The 22,700-nt window shown below is 31.6% G+C and overlaps 4 protein-coding genes and 1 pseudogene across 4 annotated transcripts; 4 read left to right on the top strand and 1 right to left on the bottom strand.

Annotated features, from left to right (window-relative positions):
* Positions 1-403: 403 nt before the first annotated feature.
* LOC145754669 (stomatin pseudogene) lies at positions 404-1,243 on the top strand (annotated as a pseudogene).
* Positions 1,244-3,008: 1,765 nt separating this feature from the next.
* Positions 3,009-10,030, top strand: LOC145754704 (uncharacterized). The gene is made up of 5 exons (XM_082570809.1): positions 3,009-3,758; positions 7,495-7,693; positions 7,899-8,115; positions 8,893-8,999; positions 9,159-10,030. The coding sequence occupies exons 1-5, from the start codon at positions 3,303-3,305 to the stop codon at positions 9,215-9,217; spliced, it is 1,038 nt and encodes a 345-aa protein (XP_082426935.1). The 5' UTR covers positions 3,009-3,302; the 3' UTR covers positions 9,218-10,030.
* A 738-nt stretch (positions 10,031-10,768) lies between these two features.
* On the top strand, positions 10,769-12,258 carry LOC145754686 (uncharacterized). Its single transcript, XM_082570790.1, has one exon. The coding sequence runs from the start codon at positions 10,770-10,772 to the stop codon at positions 12,030-12,032; it is 1,263 nt and encodes a 420-aa protein (XP_082426916.1). The 5' UTR covers position 10,769; the 3' UTR covers positions 12,033-12,258.
* Positions 12,259-12,261: 3 nt separating this feature from the next.
* On the top strand, positions 12,262-19,725 carry LOC145754685 (tetratricopeptide repeat protein 17-like). The gene is made up of 26 exons (XM_082570788.1): positions 12,262-12,366; positions 12,439-12,519; positions 12,628-12,739; positions 12,855-12,922; positions 13,028-13,135; positions 13,233-13,349; positions 13,471-13,628; positions 14,193-14,292; positions 14,368-14,484; positions 14,860-15,043; positions 15,349-15,506; positions 15,879-16,049; positions 16,127-16,198; positions 16,333-16,439; positions 16,520-16,700; positions 16,790-16,882; positions 16,973-17,127; positions 17,312-17,381; positions 17,445-17,639; positions 17,722-17,865; positions 17,969-18,084; positions 18,156-18,245; positions 18,360-18,495; positions 18,571-18,684; positions 18,755-18,949; positions 19,025-19,725. The coding sequence occupies exons 1-26, from the start codon at positions 12,268-12,270 to the stop codon at positions 19,118-19,120; spliced, it is 3,237 nt and encodes a 1,078-aa protein (XP_082426914.1). The 5' UTR covers positions 12,262-12,267; the 3' UTR covers positions 19,121-19,725.
* On the bottom strand, positions 19,312-22,311 carry LOC145754687 (uncharacterized). The gene is made up of 6 exons (XM_082570791.1): positions 22,135-22,311; positions 21,847-22,019; positions 21,042-21,215; positions 20,726-20,863; positions 20,446-20,638; positions 19,312-20,252 (listed from the first exon to the last, which is right to left on the bottom strand). The coding sequence occupies exons 1-6, from the start codon at positions 22,250-22,252 to the stop codon at positions 19,954-19,956; spliced, it is 1,095 nt and encodes a 364-aa protein (XP_082426917.1). The 5' UTR covers positions 22,253-22,311; the 3' UTR covers positions 19,312-19,953.
* Between the last annotated feature and the right edge of the window lie 389 nt (positions 22,312-22,700).

The raw sequence follows: 22,700 nt of genomic DNA, 5'->3' as shown, positions 1-22,700 counted from the left end.
TTTGCTTTATGGGATATAATAACTTCCTAAACGTATTGTTTATAAGATGAATTTTTAAGTTTGTTGTTAACTTAGGATTTGTGGTGATAGACACAACAACATATGGTAAAATGTTAATAAAATAAACAAGAAATTAACTTACATTTAATTAACAAACATAATACGCTTTTTAATGAGCCCCAAATTTACTTTTTACCTAGTTTTTATGGAATTCGATTGGGCAATTACTAAATATATAGCATTGTTTCTAATAATGAATAAAAACGTCGTCACAAAACAACTCCATTTTAAATTTTAAATTTGTTTTTTTTTAAATAATTTTAAAAAGGCCAAGGTGCCTTTATTTTAGCTTTTTTTAAATTTTGGTAATTCACTTAATAAAATAAGAAGCAGGTTGTGATTTATGAACAACAAAGTCGATCCTTCGAGCAGAATGCAAACCCAGGTAGTAAACGAAAATGAAAACAGTCCGGAAATTGGATTATGTGGATATTTTCTCATAGGAATTTCGTTGTTACTTATGCTTGTAACATTGCCAATATCCATTTTTAACTGCATCAAAGTGGTTCAAGAATATGAAAGAGCCGTGATCTTTCGTCTCGGACGACTGTTAGGCGGTGCAAAAGGACCAGGAATATTTTTTATTATTCTTTGTACTGATAACTACAGTAAAATCGACATGAGGACCAGGTCATTCGACGTTCCACCCCAGGAGATTCTCACTAAAGATAGTGTAACAGTTGCAATGGACGCTGTGGTTTACTACCGTGTAAAGAATGCCACGATGTGTGTTGCAAACGTAGAAAATGCTGATGGTGCGACAAGACTACTGGCTCAAACGACTTTGCGCAACATGCTTGGCACGAAAAGTTTGTCCGAAATTCTCACAGACAGGGAAAACATTGCTCACGGCATGTTGCAGAGTTTAGACGAGGCTACAGATGTTTGGGGTATCAAGGTAGAAAGGATTGAGATAAAAGATGTCAGGCTACCGTTCCAGTTACAGCGTGCAATGGCAGCTGAAGCCGAGGCTTCGCGCGAGGCTAGAGCTAAGGTTATAGCGGCGGAAGGGGAGATGAACGCTTCTATAAAGCTAAAGGAGGCTGCGGACATTATGGCTGGTGCGCCAAACGCAATGCAGTTGCGGTACTTACAAACTTTGACCTCGATCAGTGGGGAAAAGAATTCGACCATTATATTTCCACTGCCAATAGAAATGCTCAGTTCTTTGGTTAAAAAATAAAAAAGGGGATTTTTAGATTTTTTTTTATAAATTATTTAATTTAATTGTTGTTTTATATTTAAGTTTATTGATTTTTGGGTTATTACATTTTACAACAAACGTCTTTGCTATATATAGCTTATTACCCCAGCTTGCGGCAACCATATTTTACTTTTAAGCTGGGTTAAGGTTGCGTGATTTTATCGACCGAAAAAAATCATGATGTTTAAAATAAGGCCAATTTTCACCGATGGTTAAACTTATTTAGAATAAATTTAAACTAAAAATAAATATCCCGAAACGAAATTATCACGCTACATAGAATTATTTAGTTTCTGTTTATTGATTTTGTATAATTTGAATCTTATTACGTAATCAAATTCTTTAAATTAAAGTTTATTTAGAAAGCCTTGATTAATATTTGATTAAAAATTCAACATACGGGCTCGTATGTGTAAACGATTTCCCGCTTTCCACGAATAAATTAATAAGTTCTTGGTTTGATATTTATTGAACCAGGATCTTGAACAAAATTTGCGGTCGAACAACAAATAAATATTCTTCTTTTTATCAATGAGACTCGCTCGACTGTGGAGAAAACGCGCTCGTTAAAAGCAAAGCGAGGCTCGGGCCTTTTTTCAAAGGTAAACACATCGCACAACAAAAGAACTGTGCTCGTTCTCGACTGACTAACAACGCAGACCGCATACCATGACTTCGGCGTTGGGAGAAACTATTTCATCGAGTTCCCCTTTGGCTTATGCGCGCCGCGTTGCCAGTGTTATATCATAATAGGAAATTCGCTAACGAATTAAATCAATCGTCAGAAAGTCTGAAAGTGGTTATGAGTAAACGGGAGTTATGAATATGTTAGAATATACAACGGCCTATCCGGTTTTAGAAGGTAAATACCAGTTATAGCTTAGCTTATAACAGTTAAAAAACAAACAGGGTTTTTCAAACATGCCTCTTTAAAAGTTATGAGTAGATTTTAACAACCGTCATTGTAGTGGAAGTTAGATGATGTTAAAACTTCCTAGGTCCGCTGTTTAAAGTTTGATTTCTCTCCGAACTTTGGAAACGGAAATTTATCATTTCCCGACGACTAAAAATTTGGCGGTTGTTCGAATACTATTACGACAAAACAAGAAGTTTTGTTATTCGATAACTGATGAAAAGTTAAACGGAAAAACTGTAATGCGATACGTTGTGTAATAAAAAACAGAGGAATTGTAACACAGCACTGAAATGTATATTCATTAAGTTTGTATATAAAATGAAAGCAATCGGTATTAACTGATGACGTGACCACTTCATAGTTTTTAAAGTGCGCGGAAAATTTAGGTTGGGTACAGGGCGTATTGCCTTTTAAGCAATAAAAACGAGTAATTTAACAAAGTATGAGGTTATGAAAATTGGTAGGTTATTGCTGACTGTAACATTATTTTAAAGGACCATAAGTGCCTTGGTTCGCAAAATCCTATTCTCATCAGCTAAAACAAATAGACTGCGGTAATCTCTGTGATTATTTTACAACCACAAACCCAAATTCTAAAGTTCAGCTTCATTAAGTTGTTAGAAAAAAAATTGAGTGTACTTTGATAATATTGGGTCTTGAATATATCGAAATTTTTTAATAATTTACGCTTGGTTAAAAATATTTAAAAATACAAAATGACGAATGTGTATAGACGTCTTTGTTGAATGTGTATAGACGTCTTTGTTTTTTTTCTCAATAAAGTTTAAGTCAATTTTATGAATCATTTTTTATTGCTTTTTCAGAAACTTGGTTGACTGCATAGTTTTACGACAAAGGCTAAATATAACACACAGCCTAAATTAAAGTTAAATGTAATGGGATTATGATAACAGTAAAAGATTAAGAAATCGCGTTGTGTTTCAATATTCTATCGAATAGACGTCTGTACCATCTGCTCTATACAACGAATCCAATCGACTTCAATTTATATCCTGTTGATACTAGATTCGGTGGCAAATTTCCATGAATTTCCAAATCAACCTATTGTAAATAAGAATACTGCGTTACAGGATTGCCTAATAGTTTCATCAAGTAGAATATATGACAGATCGTAGAGTGCGTTATCAGAGAGCTACTACAACGAGGGCCTGTTTTTTGTGCTGTCCTTCTATTACAAACAGAAGAATTATTAGTGACTTAGTAAGCGAAGACGTATTCGAAATGGGTGCTGAAAAAATTGAGCAAGTCTGCGAGGGCATCTTGGAAAAGAAAGTTGACCGCCGAATGTTCCCAATTGGACCGTCTTGGAAACGAAAATACTGTGTGTTATCGACAGACGCTTTTCGCTGGTACCGAAACAAAACTAAAACCAAAAACTCACCGCTCCGGACTTTGCCTTTGTGCCATATTCGCAGTGTTGCCAAACAAGGCGAGGAAAGAGAGTCGGATAGGAGCTATTTTGTTATCGAAACCGAGCAAGGGGAAACGCTGACTTTCAGGTCAAAGGAAAATACGAAATGGGTGGCCCAAATTCAAATCCAACTTATTCATTATAAAGTAAGTGTTTCATTAAACTTTAATATTGGTTTTGATAAGAATTGTATTGTAAAATCATATGTATTATGTGGCCAACCGGAAATTGAAATGACATTATAGTGATTCTAAAAATATTTTAACCCAACAAAACACTTCCAAATCAAATAACGATAGCGGGAGAAAAATATGATAAGGGTGTTTAATTAAAATGTATCCCTAACGAAATTAAACTAAAGTAACATATTTTAAATTGAAATCCCTGTTTTAGTTAGGGTAGTGAATGGTTTTAAAAAAAATTTACCGTTGGGCCGGATAAGAGTTTAGTTAAGTCGCCTTTTCAACGTTGAACGATATAAATGGTAACACTATAGGCCTGATAATTAGCTATCCATTTACATATAACTGAATTGGTTTAACACACAAAAATGTAAGCCATTGAATTTAATATGCTTTTAGGAAATAACATTTTATCTAGTTCGCAGAACGTTTAAAGTTCAAAATGACGACATAACCATTAGATGAATCGAGATAAGCTAAGGGAGATGTAATCTAAGTCCATCGTTAAAAGCAATATACACGACGAATTTCTCTGGCTTTCAGGGCTTTTAGAACATTATTATATGGCCCGGAGCCTATGTAGTGGTAGGGAGAATTACTAGGCGTCATTTGAGGCTGTGGCATTAAAAACACAGAAAAGAACACGCTATGAATTGTAATTGGAAATGTATATGGGAATAGGAGAAATAGAAGATAACGTTATATGGAATTATTGACTAGGAAATGCCCCTAATACTTTAGGTTTAAACCACATTTTTCCAATTAAATAAAGATCAACGCGTTGTGGTCAATGGATTTTTTTATTCACATTATTTGAACACTAGTATTCAATTTTTGTGTTTGGTCGCAATTAATCATAATTCGCATCGCCATATATTGACATAAAGGATGTAACTACAAAACTTGATTAATTATGGTTGGGCCATTTGTCGTCACAACTTCTAGTGGGTTTAGGCTACGTAGTACTCCTGGTTATTAATCATTTTTGTTATAACCTGTTTGTGGTAGTGAATTAAGGGTGGATTTCCCTTATTTGTTCTTTATATATGGGATGTAGAATAGACCGGGCTGACAGGCAGCTAAATTAATCGTATTTCGACATCAATTGATCTCAAATTACGGCGCGGAAACGTACGCTCGAATTTAAATTAACGACCGTTATCGCAACGACAATAGTGAATAGGGTTTTCAGTGAACAAATTACCTAATGCAACTGTATGTTTACAGCGCCATTTTGAAAAAAATAAATGCACGAAAAAACACAAAATAAAATTAATCACGTCTCTATTATGCTTGAGTTGCAAAACGTTATGTAGTTTGTTTCCCCTCGAAAATATTTACCGATTTTGAGAGATTGGAAAAAATATTTTCGTAACGTCATCAGCGTACGTGCTTTCTTATCTGGTACGTCATTTGCACATTCACTCGCTTAAGTTCCACGAAAATGTAAACAATTATGTTCGATAAAGGGGATAACTTGAGGTGTTTATTAAAATTGACATTTCGGTTGTTGAAGTTGACTAAAAAAGAAAAAAAAATTGCGGTTTTAAGTTAAATCATTTTTAAGTTGAGATTAAACAGGTAAAACCTATTATTTATATTTCGCAGTCTAAAAAGGGGGGGAATTTTAAGTTGGGTTATTTCTTAATTTTTAAATTTTTTGGGGGAAAATTACCCAAATTCTTTAAAATACTTGACACAAAAAAATACCAAAGTGTTGAGAGAATTGATGAAAGACTTAGTTAAGTGTGATAATGTTTTATTGATCTTACTAAATAAACATTATATTATGTTCTAACCCTTTCTCAATGACCACGTGGGTTATTTGTAATAACTATTCTGTTAAATATTACCTAACTTAAAATAGTTCTCGCGTTGCTCAAATAAAAAAAACTTGGTTTAATTTAATTAAAGTCAAAACTGCTAGGTAATACATGAACACACAGTTGTTTGGTTACAAAACATGTTAACATAAGCATTACTAATATCACAATTTTTGAAATGGTTTTAATGCTTTAGTCTGATCTTAAAAAAATTCGCCTAATAATTTTTTGCTTATATAAATTTTCATTTTTGTTTTTGTATGTCCAGATTATCCTATATTGTTTAGTGTACAAAATAAAGTCTTTGGATGGGTGTGTGTAGTTATGTCTTATGCGTTTTCTTAGCGTAGAGATATTAAGTTAAGAGTGGTGACATTAAAAATAGGTTGAGGTTATATATTTATATATATTGTATGCTGTAATTGTTAAAAACTTGATTTCGTTTGGTAGTTTAACATTTAAATCTAATTTTGTTATGGTAATATCAAATTTAAAATATCTTGGTCTGATTTTTTTGGTGAAGTTCTCAATAAAATTAATTTAGTGCCAGCCACATTCTTATTCTAACACCTGACTCAAGTTTTGTCGAAAGGTATCTCGCGGTCAATCGCCAGATATTTTCAGAAAATATATCATTTTGGTAAACAACGCCCCTTGTTCGTATATTTAACCTTTCCGCGCAGTCGAAAGAGCGCCATGACTTCATCTTAATGCGTGACTTGGTTATCGAGGCCCCGCGGGCCATTGTAAAGCACAGGTTTCGTGACATAGTTTATGTGTAAGAAGGGGGAGAAAATAATGTTTATTTTTCTATATGATTATGCGTCTAATATGTCACCAAACAAATTCGTCGATAAAGCGTATCGCGGTTTTAATCTTCTGCCCGACAAAAAGAATAACTTCTAATGTTCGTAGAAATATTTAAAACTTGCTTTGAAAATTTAAGATTTAAAAATTAACCGAGTACCTAATTTTATTTTATATTAATATATTGCATGGTTGTTGGTTATGCGGTTAGTTAGATGTCATATATAGTAAACTTATACTCTAGAGGGTTTTGTTTTAAGTTTAAGCTAACTGTTATTATTCTAAATGCCTCGTAAACAAAGCAATCATGCAAAATTTTCGAAAATTGCTCGGCCAAGTTTTTATTTTTATCGGCAAAATGTCAGATGCCATGCGTACGTTTAAGAGACGTTAAACTAAGATCAAAAAAATAAACAAAGTGCCATGTCTTCGGCAAAGCGCCTTTCTCAAACCTCGTTCAAAAAAAACAAGCGATCGAACTTAACAAGTGTTTTGTTGATATCAAATTTCACGGCGCATTTGGTTAATAACACTATCATGTAATATTTTGGGGGGAACCGAATCGAATTGCTGCTTTTCGAGGAATTGAAAACTGATTCGATTTTGATTGAGAACATTTAGGTGTACGACCGCAGACATAAGAAATGTATACAAAATGGGGTAAACAAGTCATTTATGCATTTTAAATGTCATCACATTGCCAAAAAAAAATTTGTTTTAAATAATAAGGCTAATTTGCATCGGATGTTGTTGGTGAAACACTCTTTAATATTGCGGGTTTGTTTTCTGTTGGATCTCATTATAATCATTGTAGAGGTATTATTTCATGTAATCCACTAATTCCATGAGAATATTTATTATCATCAGATTAGATTAGAAAAGTGTGGCATGTAAGCACGCTTTGGTTAATGCGCTTTGACTTACAATACCACACTAAGCAACTTGGGAATTTTAAAGACATAAAGAAATCCTTTAATGATATTCAACCGCAAAGGTTAAATGGGTTAGAAGGATAAAAGTACGAGAAACCACAATTCCACATAGTTAATTGTATATTCTTGTTCTTACAGAACCGCCAAGATATCTTAAGATACAAATACATCAATAACAGTATTGAAGCCGCCGAGAAAGCTGTGTACCGCTTGCAAGTAAATACTAAACGAACTGAAAGTTGTCGACCCGAAAATCATTATGTAAGCGAGAAAAAACAAAGAGTGCCAAAAGGATGTAGAACTGTAGAGCTACCGAATAACCGAAACAGTGGCATAGGTAAGTTAATTTTAAAGACTTATTAGTTAATTAACCTTAAAGGCAGTGGCGATCGAACCTTTGCTCCTACACAAAAAAACACTTCCTTAACTACTATGCCACGCTTCGACATATTTTATAACTCCAATTGTTTTATTTATTTGTAGTTGCCAACCTTTTTTACCATAGACAAGAAATAGTAGTATTCATTACCCCCTGCTTTTAGGTATAGGAATCACTGTAATCCCACATCACGACGGTTGCGTCGTAGTAAACCGTGTCCTGGAAGGTGGTCCTGCCCTGCGGTTGGGCACCGTCAAACCATGTGACGAAATCGTGTCAGCCAATGGGCGACGAGTGACCAGCGTAGGAATGTTAAGCGAAATTGTCCGGAATTCTCAAGATACTGTTACCTTAGTGTTAAGAACAAGACACAAAAAATCGTAAGTTTTTAAAATGATTTAACTTAAATATTTGTACACCAATATGGAATTTAAAGCGAAGCTTTAACATAGGCCATAAAGGTTTACTACTATTTATATTTTGTATATTAAAATACTTATAGCCTAAGAATTTTTTATATGCCACAAACTTTTATATAGTACAAAATATTTGAAACATTTTTTTACATTATTCGTGAGGCTAGAGTTTAAAAAAACAACTCGAAAAATTAATTGCTCGAAAAAAATCGTCAAGTATGCATTTTACTACGCTCCAATAACTAAAAGATTGAATTACCCATAAAGATGCAAACTTAACATTTTGTTGTTTTCCGATATTTTATTTTTACCATTCCGTTACGGTGTTTTGTTTGTTTTTCGAGATCCACCAACCCACGTTGTAGAAAAATGCATTATTCATAACATTTGCCATTCTATATTATATTAAACTCTAACGAAATGGCGTACTGGGTATTGTGTAACTAAACGCCATATGTCGATTTCTCACTTTGAAATGTCCGCCCACGCCCCTTTTGCCTTCAGAATAAGCAAATAAAATTATGTGCGTTGTTTAAATGTCATGCTAAACACGGATCCAATATAGTTACCCATTTAATACAGAGAACACAATGTCATTAACATTACTATTTTAAACATTCCTTTACAATAATGTCATTTTATAATTATATTAGACCTAAAAAAAAGAATATGGTAAAATGTCTATCTAGTATTTACAAACAAAGTATTTTGTTTACCCAATTAACATCTGTTTTGTTTTAGAATAAGCGAGGACGAAGATCCGAAGACTTTATTAAAGGCCCAACAGCAAAGTCCAGATTATATTAACGTCGAAGCAGATATAGAAAAATCATCAATACTAAAACAAGGTTAGCAATAACTCACGTTTTATACAAGTTATTTTATATATATAGAATGACACACGCCCTGTTTAATAAACGAACAAAGAAAATTTAGGCGTGGTAATATAGGAAAAAAGTAAAAAGTTATTTTAACTTTCTTTTATCATGGTTTTTTTGTTGTTTTAGGTGGAATTAAATCATTCAATAAACCTATCGAATCCCCCCGACATTTTAAATTCACGTGATCGGTTTAATTAATCCCAGTGTTAACTTGTCGCCTGAATAAGGCTGTTTAAAACAACACTACCTGTAAAGTCTGATGACCAAGTGACGCAACAACTTAGATCCTTCTCGCATACTTCTAACTATTTGTTCAATGACGTAACGAAATATGCACGGGACTTTGATTTGAAAAGAAATCCTGCGTTATTTTTGGTTGGTTTTTATTTGACAAATACGACAACGCGTTTGCCAAAGGCTTGGCGCTGGAACTGGTAGATAGATTAAGTAAATAGGAACTTTCCTACAAAGCGTAGCGATAGATTGTATAAGACACAGGCCTAACCTTTTTGGGAATTTTTAACACATTTTTCTTACTCCTATTACACAAGTACGTTTTCTTTTTCTTTTATTTTAATTTTTATGTTTCCTTATTGTTTTTATTAACTTATTATTGCTTAAAATAATCACTTCATTCAAAACTTGTTTCGTTTATATAAGTTAAATAGTAATATAAAGTCTACACTAAAACGTTTAACTTGTTTTTTTCGATGATGCAGTTCTGTAGATTTTACTATCCATCTTACTGGGTTTCTCATATTTTTGTTCCTTTTGTTTATTTGACTAAACGTGCAATTAGCTGCTGAGTTTTGATCCGCCTAATACTTTTGAGATTTTGTGACCTTATTAAAACTTTAACAAATCAAAGACAAAGACAGCCTTAATTGTTGTGTTATTTTTTATTGCTTTATTTATTTCTTAAATGATTAGGTTAAAATCATTATTGTGCAGTAAAGGGGATGTGCGTGTTATTATTTATTAAACAAGATTGTAATTTACATACAACTTTTCTGTTCTTTTTATGTTTTTAAATTTTTTTTTGTATATATCTTTATCCTCGATGTGGGAAAGTCGAATTTGCGACTTAAACATAAAATAACATAAGTTATTTCGACCCAGTTTCGAGTTACCTGTGGCAGTTTGGGATATTATAGATTATAATTGCCCGGTAATTATGCTGCTGATTAAGTACTGGGTCAGCAGGAGTTCATACCGTTTATATCGCCTTACTCAAGGGCGCTACAGCATGAGATCAGTGGGGATTGAACCCACGACCTCATGGTGGTGTAGCAATTGTTCTTACCACTACACCACGCTGCCGGTGTTAAAATTATATAGCTGCTCTTAAATTATTTGACAAGGCAACTAAATTTTTATTTATTTAGAATAATAGAAGCCTATGAATTAAAGTTTATAAAAAGTTTTGCTTTGGTTGGTTAAATTCTAGGTCTTTTCTTCAGGACATTATAATACACTTCGTGAAGTCTCCGTAAGACCTTAACTAAAATTAATGCCTCTGTGTTTCTTAATAATCAAATATTGTAAAACCAAAAAATTTAAACATTTTAGGTGCATTAAAATTAAATATTAAGGTCAGCATTGTATTTTATCCTAAAGCTTTTATGAATTACCGACTCCGCAACTATACCGTGTTCCGCGATGTATCACCCGTAGATTCCGCTTGTTTCATATCGACTCCGCATTTTAATGTTATCCACAAATAGGAAAACTGTAAACATGACGTCTGTTTCGGATAAAGTGATCGAAATTTCTCATATTATTAAACATAATATGGAGCCAGAGATTGTGTTAGTAGAGTTTGATGATTCTGACCCATTGAAAGTTACTAGTAGTGATGTCAAGATAGAAATAGACCAGGCAAACTCAACTGATAAAGAAAAATCTGAGATTATATCCAAAATTTCCGAGGTGGCAAATTTGAAAATTATAGAAGCAAGTCTTCCAATAGACGAAATAAACTGGAATAATAATACAAGTTTTGACATTGACGATATTGTTTCAGACCCAGATAACGAAACAGAACAGGTTTTATCAAAAATTGAAAAAATAGACGAAATTCTAGATGCGGTAAGCACGAAACTTAACAAAAACAAAAGTTGTGCAGTTTGTCATAAAAATTTTGGTTCTAAAACTGCATTGCAACGTCATTTGTTTATACACACCGATGAGAGACCCTACAAGTGTGATGTCTGTTTTAAAGGGTTTAATAATCCTGGAAGTCTTACAAGTCATTTGCGAACACATTCAGTAGACAGACCATATCAATGTTTGATTTGCGAAAAAAGTTTTAAGCGTGCGGGAACTTTGGGCACGCACTGGCGAACACATACTGATGAGAGGCCATTTCCGTGCAAAACTTGCGCCAAAACTTTTAAACATAAATGCAATTTGGAACTTCATGTAAGAACGCATACAGGTGAAAAACCGTTTGAATGCGAAGTTTGCAAGAAGCGATTTTTACATTCCGGGAATTTAAATAAACATTTAAAAACACATAATGATGAAAATTCAATCGAGGAGAAGTCAGAAAAAACGCACAAGTGTCCTGTATGTTTTAAGATGTTCTACCAGGCATGTGCTTTAAAATATCATTACAGAATTCACTCCGGCGAAAAACCTCATGAATGTCACATTTGTAAAAAGCGTTTCAGTCACTCGAGCAATCTTAAAACTCATCTTCGAAGTCATTCGACAGACAGGCCTTTCCTGTGTACAATGTGTTCAAGGGCTTTCAAGCATGCAGGTGACCTTAAAAAACATTCAACTACACACAACGAAGAAATGCCATACCACTGTGACGTTTGTGGAAAATCTTTTCGCTTTCCAGGCAATCTGAAGACGCATTCCAGAATTCACAGTGGGGAAAAACCTTTTTCGTGCGAAGTTTGCTCAAAATGTTTTAGTCGTGCTGACTATTTAAAATCTCATTTAAAAACGCACAGTCATAATAAATTAAAGTCTGTTAAAACTCAACAATAGTGTTTGTATGTTAAATGTGTTGCAATTCACTTCATTTCTGGTGTCGGTTTTGTTTGTAAAACTAGTGTTTAATATTTTTATGATTGAGTGGTGGATGTTGTTAAATTATTAATTTGTTTACACTATTGTTTAGGTTATTTATATTGTTTAGGGTATTTAGGCAATTGTTTTGGTTACATATTACTTGATATTTCAATAACTAAATTATTTATTCGTTTTTTTTAGACATGTTAAAATGCTATATGTAGTGTTGTTAAATATCTTTCTTTTATGTTTAAAAACCCAAGCTATTACACACTGGGTTGTTACTGAAGATGGCAGAATTCAACAACAGGTAATAGAAAACCAATCTATTTTGGGAATTATGATAATTTTTGATAATTTACTACTTTTCTTTTTTTTACAGCTTGAATCACCTTTTGCGATGAGGCAATCTGATGATTTAGTTTCTTTTATGAAACAAGAAACTATTCATGATTATTTGAAAGTAAATTAATGTTATAATTTAATTATTTCTTCATAAAATGTTTAAAATAAGATCAAAGTAATGTAATATTAATTATTTTAAATAACATTTTTTTCTTTTGTAAAATAGGTTACAAAGGCAAAACTTTTAAAAGAACAGGAGGTCATCGAGGCAAACGAGGATAAAGATACACACCTTGAGACCCGACATTACAGAGATGACATAGACTGCAAAACTGCTGGTAAATCTGACCAAAAAAATTAGTGTATCTCTAAAATGTGATATATATTTTTATGCATTGAGTGTGTAATAGCAAAAATGAGTTGCCATAATTAAGAAAAATGTTTTGCTTTTAGGTAAACCATTGCAAGATTATGATTTATTTATCAGCTCAGTTTTACCCTTGGACCACAAAAACATTGAGGTACCTCAACCTTTTAAAATCATCCATCAAAAAATATTTAAAGTTAACTATAGGGTAGGCCTATACAATTGCTGTAGATTTTTAGTTGTAATTTCCTTTTTTTAGGTTGACGACTATATTACAATAGAAGATAATGATTCAACTTTTATTGAACCGAATTGTACTGCTGCATACGATTTGCCATACAGCATTTACTCTTATGATCATCTAGAGGTTAATAAAATTACATTGTATATAGTAGGCCTATTGTATCACTTTTGTGATTTTTTAAACTTTGTATTTTTAATATGTAATTTATTTATTTTTTAAGGGTGTCCAGCATAGAAGTTTTCTTTCTGACCAACCAATGGCTGCTCTAAAATCCACTCTGGATTTTCTAAAAGATTCCGCTCCTGCCGCAACTGCTATACACAGGGCTTTACAAAAGGTAAAAATTTTAATCAACTTCTTTAAAATAATCTTAAAAATCCACAAAAATTTTTGAGTTTTTTTTTGGCAACATTTTTTTGCATTTTCCAACATGGCCTTTTTAAGATTAATTTTTTTAGAACAATACTAGCTGGGTTTTGTATAATCTTGCTTCATTTTATTGGAGAATGCAAGGCAATGTGAATCAAGGAATCGAATGTGTAAGACGTGCTCTTCATTTTTCACCAGAAAAAAGCAAAGATGTCGCTCTAGTAAACTTGGCAAATATCCTACACAAGTAAATCCTCAAATTTTTATGTAGCTAATGTTTTGTGTTAAAGTCGTTATTAGATTTAAGCGTCAACATATGTTAATATTAAAAAAAAAATTTTGTTTAAATAATTTTTACCCCATTTCCTTGTGTAAAAAACACTATTGAAACTATTAATATGAAAGTTATAACTTCCTGTTTGGGTTATTTTTTTAATCACTCAAATTCCATTATGTTTCATATACTAAGAACATAACGGTTTGCTTTAATAATAGTCTGCTCAAGCATGAGTAATAAATGGTCTCATTGTATTAGTGTTAGTAATATTGTTGATGTTGATATCACTAAACAACTGATTTTTATTTCCTCTATTATATTAACTTTATGTTCTAGAGAGTATTTTTTGTATTTGTTTGGCCTTCAAGTTTAAGATTCTGTTGTTCATGTAATTTTTTCTGCTTTAAAAAAAAATTATGATTTTTTTTGACGTGACAGAATTTTATCCATGAAATTTATTTAATAGTGCTACACATACCATCATTATAAATATTTCTTATACATTTAATGCAAGTATTTTGATGTATGTTACAGGGCTCACTACACTTTAAATGCCACAGTTGTTCTTCATCACGCAATTGAACTATCTGACGAATTTAACATCAATTATTTTGCACTGGCAAATATGTATGCAGTGAGTACAAAAAACTTGTTTTTTATAAGGTTAAATATTGAGGTTGGTATATTTAAAAATCTTTTGTTATTCAAGGTTTTGGGTGAATACAATGTCTCGATTAACTATTATGAACAAACGTTGAAGGCACAACCTCAATTCCAAGCATGTATTATGAGATTAGCTGCAGTCAAATGTCAATTCAAATTACAGGTATACTGAAAATGTGTTGGTGAAAAAAAATTAATAATGTTGTGAATTGTAAAGTGTTATTAAATCAATATGAGTTTCTTTACAAAAGTAATTACTACTTTTGATTTTAAATTGCCACTTGATTTTATTTATTAATCTCATTTATTTGGATTACTTTCCGTTTAAATTATATGTTTCGGTTTTAACTTTATATGAGATTTGGAAATTTAATTTTAATATTGTTAAGCAATATATTTGTAAAAGTTTTAGAAATATAAAATTATATTTTCTTAAAATTTATTTAATTTTCTTTAAGTAGAATTTTTGTCTTAAATTTTTTAAGTTACTTTTTTAATTTCCTAATTTTATTTTTCTTTATATATATATTTTTTTTAGGAGAAATTGGAAAAACAACATGAAAGTTTACAAAGGACATTGAAAGAGTTGCAAGAATATAAAGTTAAACACGAGGCTTTCATTCAACAACAAACCAAATTTAATTCCATGCCACTTTCTCCTAAACTTCAAATCGATCAAAATTTATATTTCGAACATCAGAAAATTAAGGAAGGAACATTTAGTAAGTCAAGTTTTTTTTTTAATTTACATTTTTAAAATTCTGTAGTATATTATTTCTGAAGGTTTTTACAATGGTATGTATTTAGTTTCGTATTTTGGAAATTTTTTTTTAAACCAAGTTGCTAAAAATAGTTATTTTAAAAAGTTTTGTGTGGTTAATATTCAAAAATCATGGGTCAATGAATTCTATGCAAAACTGTGTTCTATACAAGTCAATCAGTGAAAACCCAAAATTAAATAAGTAAAAGTCAACTAATTTTTCCCCACCTATTTTTTTACTTTTTATTATATTATTTTGTGTTTTAGATCACAAATGTCAGGTAAAGGCCAACAAAAGTGGCTCGGTTTTAGTTTGTAACATTCCAAGCCAGGGTTCTGGTAAAGTTAAGAAAAATGAGGAGTCAAATAATAAACAACAACAATATAATCTTATCCCCGCTACCCCTATAACTTCCCATAGTTCTGTAAGTTTTTGATTTAATTTTTACATTTTTTTTTCGGGTATATCTTTATCCTTGATGTAGGAAAGTCGAATGCGCGACTTAAACATAGAGCAACATCAGTTACTCTGACCCAGTCTTGAGTTCCCTGTGGCAGTTTGGGATCTTATATAGATTATAATTGTCCGATAATTATACTGCTGATTAAGTGCTGGCTCAGCAGGAGTTCACACCGTTTATAGCGCCTTACTCAAGGGCGCTACAGCATGAGATCAGTGGGGATTGAACCCACGACCTCATGTGTGGTGTGGCAAGTGTTCTTACCGCTACACCACGCTGCCGGTCAATATAATTAAATAGCATTCAAAATATTGTATTTAAAATTTTTTTCAACAGAATGATGATACCAATATTAAAGAGAATTTAAGTTTAAATGTTGATGGAAACGAAAATGTTATAGAACAAGATTCTAAAGGGACCGAAATTAATGAGAACAATAAAGAAACTGAAATAAAAGATGATGTAAAAGATACTAAATTAAAAGCAGAAAGCACTGAAGAAAAACAGGTAAAAATTCATTTTTAAGTTAACCTAAGTCTTTGCTTAATGAAGTTTAATTGGTCTAATTATTTACTTTGTTAAAGGTTGATAAAACAGATGACCATGATTCAGCAGAAAAAGAGGAAACTAAGAGAACTCCAGTGTATGACTGGACTGTAAGTTGTTTACTTTTAACATTAAAATGTATGCAAAAACCTTATAGTCAATAATATTGCAAAATTTATATAGCAACTGTCTATAACTAAGAGAGTTAAGAAATTAAGATAAAAAAAAAAATTAATTAATTTAGGATCCCAATTGGCCACCTGATGAAGCATGCCAGGATTACTTGGATCAATATCCTCTTTGGGATGAATTCCCTTCAGCTTATATTGACCCAGAGACCAGAGGATTTGAGTAAGTGATTTGTTTATTATTTTTTAACTTAAATTAACATAAAATGCCCTGACTAATTTAAATTTTATTTTAAAAAACAGGGTTCGCAAGTTGTTGACAACTTACGTCGGGGTAGCTGTTGGGGAAATGCACCCAATGCCCTGGGCCCCACCTGATTGTGTCCATTTGGAGGAGGTAGAGAGCACTGGTTACGATGACTACCCTGGTCTAGTATCCCGAAATTCCGAAGTAATGCACAAGCAAGATAGTTATCAAAATCGGGTAAGCAGTTTTATTTCATTAATTTTATCAACTAAAAGGTAGCTTCTATTTTTCTAAAGTTTAAGTTTAAAATTGTAATTTTATTCAAGATGTTATTGATGCATGTAAATGAAGGAAGAGTGTGGCCCAATGACCTGGGACAGAGAATAACAACTGGAATAAGAAAAGCAATAAAACAAGGAGTAAATATCAGCTTTTTCGACCCTTTTTTTTATAAAATTCATAATAAGGTACTAAGCATGATGAGAATGGGGTTTTTATAATTTTTTTAGGATAACGACCATCTCTGGGTGTTGTACAATCTTGCTGGTTTATTCTGGAGGGTGAATGGTGATAATAAGAACGGAATGGAATGTCTGAGAAGATGTTTGCTTCACGTTCCAACTCAACATTCTGATATACCACTTGTCAGTCTAGCTAATATCATGTAAGTTATTTGTCTAAAATGTCTATATAAAAAGAAATTTTAAAATCTGAGATTTTTATGTTTAATTCTTATAAGTACATTCTATTTTTCTGAAAGAATACTTTTTAATATTTTTTTAAATTCTTATACCTTATCTAACTTTGTATTTTGATTTGTGATTATATTGTTTATTTTTTTTATTAAGGTACCGCGTGGGTAAACTGCAAGACTCGGTTAACCTTCTTATCTATGCATTAAGAGTTAACAATTCAGAGGTAGTGTACACATACTAAACAATTTAAATACCAACATTTAATGCAATCCATTTTTATCCATAGCCTGCCACTTACTTAAGCATGGGGAATAGCTTACAAGCTCAGGATAATATAACCGGTTCAATCGAGTTTTATAATTATGCAATGGTACTTCATCCTCAATATAAAGAAGCCTTTCATGCTCTGCTGATAGTGAAATGCCATAATTTAAGGCAGGAGAAATTAAAGAAAGATGTGAAGACATTTATGGACAGCCTGGTAAAAAGAGAATCAAAATTTTATTAATTTTTTTTAAAATCACCAAAAAATTTTTAAATGCAATTGTTCAAATTTTTTTTAGGAAAATGTGTCCACTGATCACAATGCGATAAAATTTGATAAAGATGAGGATAACTTGAAATTATTGAAGGAAGAAGGAGTGAGTGATTTAATGAAGAATGCTGATGATGTTATAAAAGATTTGATGAATGCTGAAAGTGATGAGGTATAGTTAATTAATTCAATTTGAAAAATCTTTCACTAATATATTTTTTGTTTAATGACTTATGTATTAAGTTATTATTAAAAATATTTTTTTATATTCTTAGTTGGACACCAAATTAATGTCGGCACAAAAATTAATGGAAAAATTATCCGAAATGAAAAACTCGTTGGGTGATTTAGTGAGTAAAGCATCAACCAAACTCGGAATAAAGGACTCCGGGTGAGTATTTTTGTAACTCCTTATTTTTTTTATTAAGATATGTGTTTAAATTTTTTTAAATTCAATTTTAGGCCAAATGTTGAAGAAATAAATTGTTCGGAATTAGAGGATAGCCTGCTTCAATATGAGTCTCCGTTTAGCTCTAACCCACCTTTTTCGAAGTAAGTTTTTTTACCAAATTTTCTCATCAAGTGTTAAAATGCCATAATGTATAATTCCCGTAAATTGTACTTAAGTTTAGTACATACACACAATTGATAAAATATCGTTTTTAGGTTTAGTGTTATGCAACCTTATCAAGTGATGGAATGTGAACTAGAGAGCATACCTTCTATTTATGGGGTCTCCAAACTGAACAGTATTATCAACAGAGCCAAACTGACATCGATTGCTGTTCCAAACGGATTAGAGGTTTGTATTATATTTTATTTTTAAGTTCCTCAATTAAAAAACAGATAATAAAATATTTTTGACTTCAAAACTTAGTCACTAAGTTCATTTGTAACTGATTCCTACGGACATGAAGCTAATGAAAAAGTTTCATGGATTTCTTCATTATTGTCTGCATATCACTGGAAATATTCAGGAGATATGCCAAAGGTAACTTTCATACAATTTATCATATATTCATGTACCATAGTAGATTTTCAACTTGTCTGTTAATATATAGGCTGTAGATTGCCTTCTTCTGTCTTTGGGTCATTCCACAGAAGAGAATCAGGACCTTCTTCTCGCAATTCTTTCAGACTTTCTCTCCTTCTCATCTGAATATGATGATGCATTGGAAATAATGAATCAGTTGATTGAAACGAATTCTGATACCCCAGAATTTCATTACATAACTGCTTCTGCATATGCTGCCTTGGTAAGACCATGTTAATTGTATTTTTGTAAAATCACTTGATGCTACAGATAAAAAACTTGTTAGTTTTTATTTTAGGGGGATTATGCAAGTTCTAAGAAACACTTTACATCCTGCAGAAACTACCTTAATTCTGATAAAAAATTGCAATTTATGGAATGCCGTAATTTGTAAAGTGATTGCTTTTTCAAACATTGTCATTGCTACCTGGGTATTCATTTAATTACCTTCGGTTATTTTTCTTTTTTTTCTACAGATTATTATTTATTAATCATGATTTTTCTACCAGATTTTTTTAAATTTTTCTAACATATATTCAACACATTAATATATCACATGTGAAAATATATATTACCCTTTAAATTTTATTCCAGTTGCACAAGAAATTATAATTTTAACTCTAATTTAATTGTTTTATATGCACTACTGTCAAAGCATTTAAGCAAATTTGCATTTTTAAATAATAAGAATCCGATCAAAAATTGGGGATTTTGGCATTCAACGATTTCTAATATTGTTAAACAAGTTACAAAACTGAAAAAGTAATGTTATAAAATAACATTGGACTTTGTACATTTCAACACACTTACTTTCTGTGGCCAACAACGAGTTTTAAATTTTAAGAGTTAGGCAATCAAGGTTTAGGTAGTAAGTCAACACCACTATTTATTTAACGCAAGGCACAGTAAATAATTGTATATTTCGGGCTATGGTGAATGTATGAAAGATAGTACACCTATTTATATTAAATTACTTTTTTAATTTATACCAACAATGAGGCAATGCTATTAATTTTTTCTTATATAAAAAATTGAATCGTAAATTAAGATTTTATAAATTGAAGATTAATAGGTATTTCCATAATTAAAATATTGCAACAAGATTGTCAATTAACAGCACACATACCTTTAAAATTATTGCATAATTCAATCAATTGCATATCAAAGTACAATTACATAAACTAAATTATATTGTGGTACAATTCGTTGACATAAATTTTTAAGAATTTATTTCATTTTTATCGACTTTTCGAGGTACTTGAACTTTTCCAACACAAGCTCAATATCTTCTCTTGAAATTCCATCATAAAAAACAAACCTCACCAAGACAGGCGAAAAAGCTAAAGCTGGGACTCTGACATCGTTGGGTAGATCTGTAATTGGTTCTTTAAGTTTCATTAGAATCTCGTCGCTTGGTCTGTTGCCGTTTGTGGTTTGTATATTCGGATTAATTTGCATCATCACCATGTTGGTTTGGACTAACCCTTGGTCAACTTTGATCAGGTTTGGTGCAACCTGAACAATATCTAAAAAAAAGGAATCAAAATGTGTAATTTAATAAATACTTAAAAAAAACAGACTTGACCTATTTAAACTAGATTAAGCTAAGTAAACATTCTTATCTCAATGTCTATTGGACAAGGTTCAAATAAGTCTACATTTGTTTAAACAAAGATTACTTAGAAAAAAAATGCTTTGTTATATATTCCCAATCCTTACTTTTTGCAAAGAATTTTGCATTCTCATGATCAATGTGTAATCGTTTTGGACTTTCAGTTAAAGATATAATACCAGCTGCAGCTAATATACCAGATTGTCTCATACCACCTCCCAATGCCTTCCTTGTCCTTTTACATCTTGCAATAAAATCTGAATCGCCAACAATTACTGAGCCAACTGGTGCACCTAACCCCTTATAAAATAGAAGTTATTTACATAATTTTTACATGATTATTTAGTGCACTGATATATACATAATTTAAAAACAAAGTTGACCTACTTTTGATAAGCAAATGCAAGCTGTATCTACTAATTTAGCAATATCTTTTGGAGGTATATCAAGATAAGTTGAAGCATTTAGTATACGGGCTCCATCCAAATGAATAGGTAACTTAAAATTATTTGCTATTGTACGAAGCTACAAGAAAAATAACATATAAGACTTTGATGCAAAAAATTAGGAATTGGGGTCATATTTCTATTACCACTGCATTTTGTTGCCTGTACAAGACATGAGTAATTTATTAAATGTTAAAGTACTCGTTTACACCTTATTCACTAAAAGGTTAAATTATTTTGTTTATTAATATTTGTACCTCTGATATAAATGACATGGGTAAAACAGAACCGTTCATTGTATTTTCAATACAAACTAAAGCTGTTCTGGCATGATGAAAGTTTTGACCATTACGGTAATCTTGTTTTAACTCATCCAGAGAAAATGTGCCATCAGTTGCATTGTGTATAGCTTTTGCAGAAATACCTCCAAACTTAATTTATGTAAATAGCAATGGTTTAAATTGTTCAATTTAAACTTTGTTTAAAGATTAATGTGTAATTTATATATCAGGGTACGAAATAACGTATAAAAAACGATTCGCTAAAAATGAGGTCGCATTTTTAGAGTAATTATTAGGTTCAAGTCATAATCTTCGTTTTTTTTGTAACACTTGACGCGTTGCATGGCATTTTTAAAATGTAACGTATTGTTAAACAATCGTTAAGAATATTTTGCATGAAAAACGAGACATTTTTAATTCTTTTAATTGCGCAACAACTGAACGATCTCGGGAGCGAAATTTACGCATTGCCAAAACATAGAAAGTTATTGTTATTAAATGCCCTATAGTAACCTACATTTACGCAGGATTGTGATAATGTAATTAAATTAGTGTAAAACCGGTGTAAAATAGATCGTAAAAATATACACGAGAGTTTTATCACTGCCTGAACCTTTTTTGGTTGATTCGCTATTTCTAATATATTTGTAAAAAACAACTCGCTATTTATAAAAAACGATTCGCTTTTAGCGAATAGCGACCCGTTATTTCGTTCCCTGTATATATATAGCTTTATTTCAAGTTCAAGGAACTTTTTTTTTTTTTTTTTTTTAATCATTACCTGACTCATACCCCCTTGTTCATTTAAGAAAATATGAGAATTCTTGCCCAAAATGACCTGAGTGCCTCTTTCCATGCAATGACACATAACAGCAATTAGATTTCCCATCGTGCCAGTAGGTACAAACAAACCCTTTTCCTTGCCAAGCAAATCAGCCGCAATTACTTCAAGTTCTACATTGTAAAGCTATAGTTAGGTAACTGGCATGATATTGGTAAATTTAAATCTAAATAACTACGACTCCATTAAATTGTTTATATTTTTAATAAAAAAACCACTGATATTTACTTTTAACAGTTGGATCTTCATCATAAACGTCATCACCAACTTCTGCCTCAATCATTGCCTTTTTCATTGCAGCATTTGGTTTCGTGAGCGTATCACTTCTTAAATCAACCAGCTTCATGTTTTCGTTAATTGCACCCTGAACAGCATGATATTTTCTTAAACTAGAACCATAGCGAATTAAGGTTCTCCCAATTAACATTTCGATGTTTACAATTAATTACGCGCGCTTGAAAGCGTTTAGCTAAATGCTTCTGTTAGCAAGACTCTAACGTCTTCGCGTCAAAGAAACTTTTGTTTACCTTTTGTTTGCATAGCACATGGTGTTTGTTTACAGTGTTGCCAATTCTTTTTTAAGCTTAAATAATTTAATTTTTTAATAATGTAAAACTTACATTCGATTGTTAAACGCGTAGACTTTTCCAACACGAACTGTAAAAATCGGATATTACGCAATACTAATTTAAGATACATTAAACTATATGCGCTTAAAAACGTTGCTAATATCCTTAAATTGAGCGCGACACGTTTTTCGATATCCGCAACTCCTTAACACGATAAAAAAAAAT

Source organism: Corella eumyota, chromosome 6 (assembly GCF_963082875.1).
Source record: "Corella eumyota chromosome 6, kaCorEumy4.1, whole genome shotgun sequence".
NCBI lineage: Eukaryota > Metazoa > Chordata > Ascidiacea > Phlebobranchia > Corellidae > Corella > Corella eumyota.
Note: the sequence above shows the minus strand (reverse complement) of the source record. Positions and strands in the feature narration are given on the sequence as shown.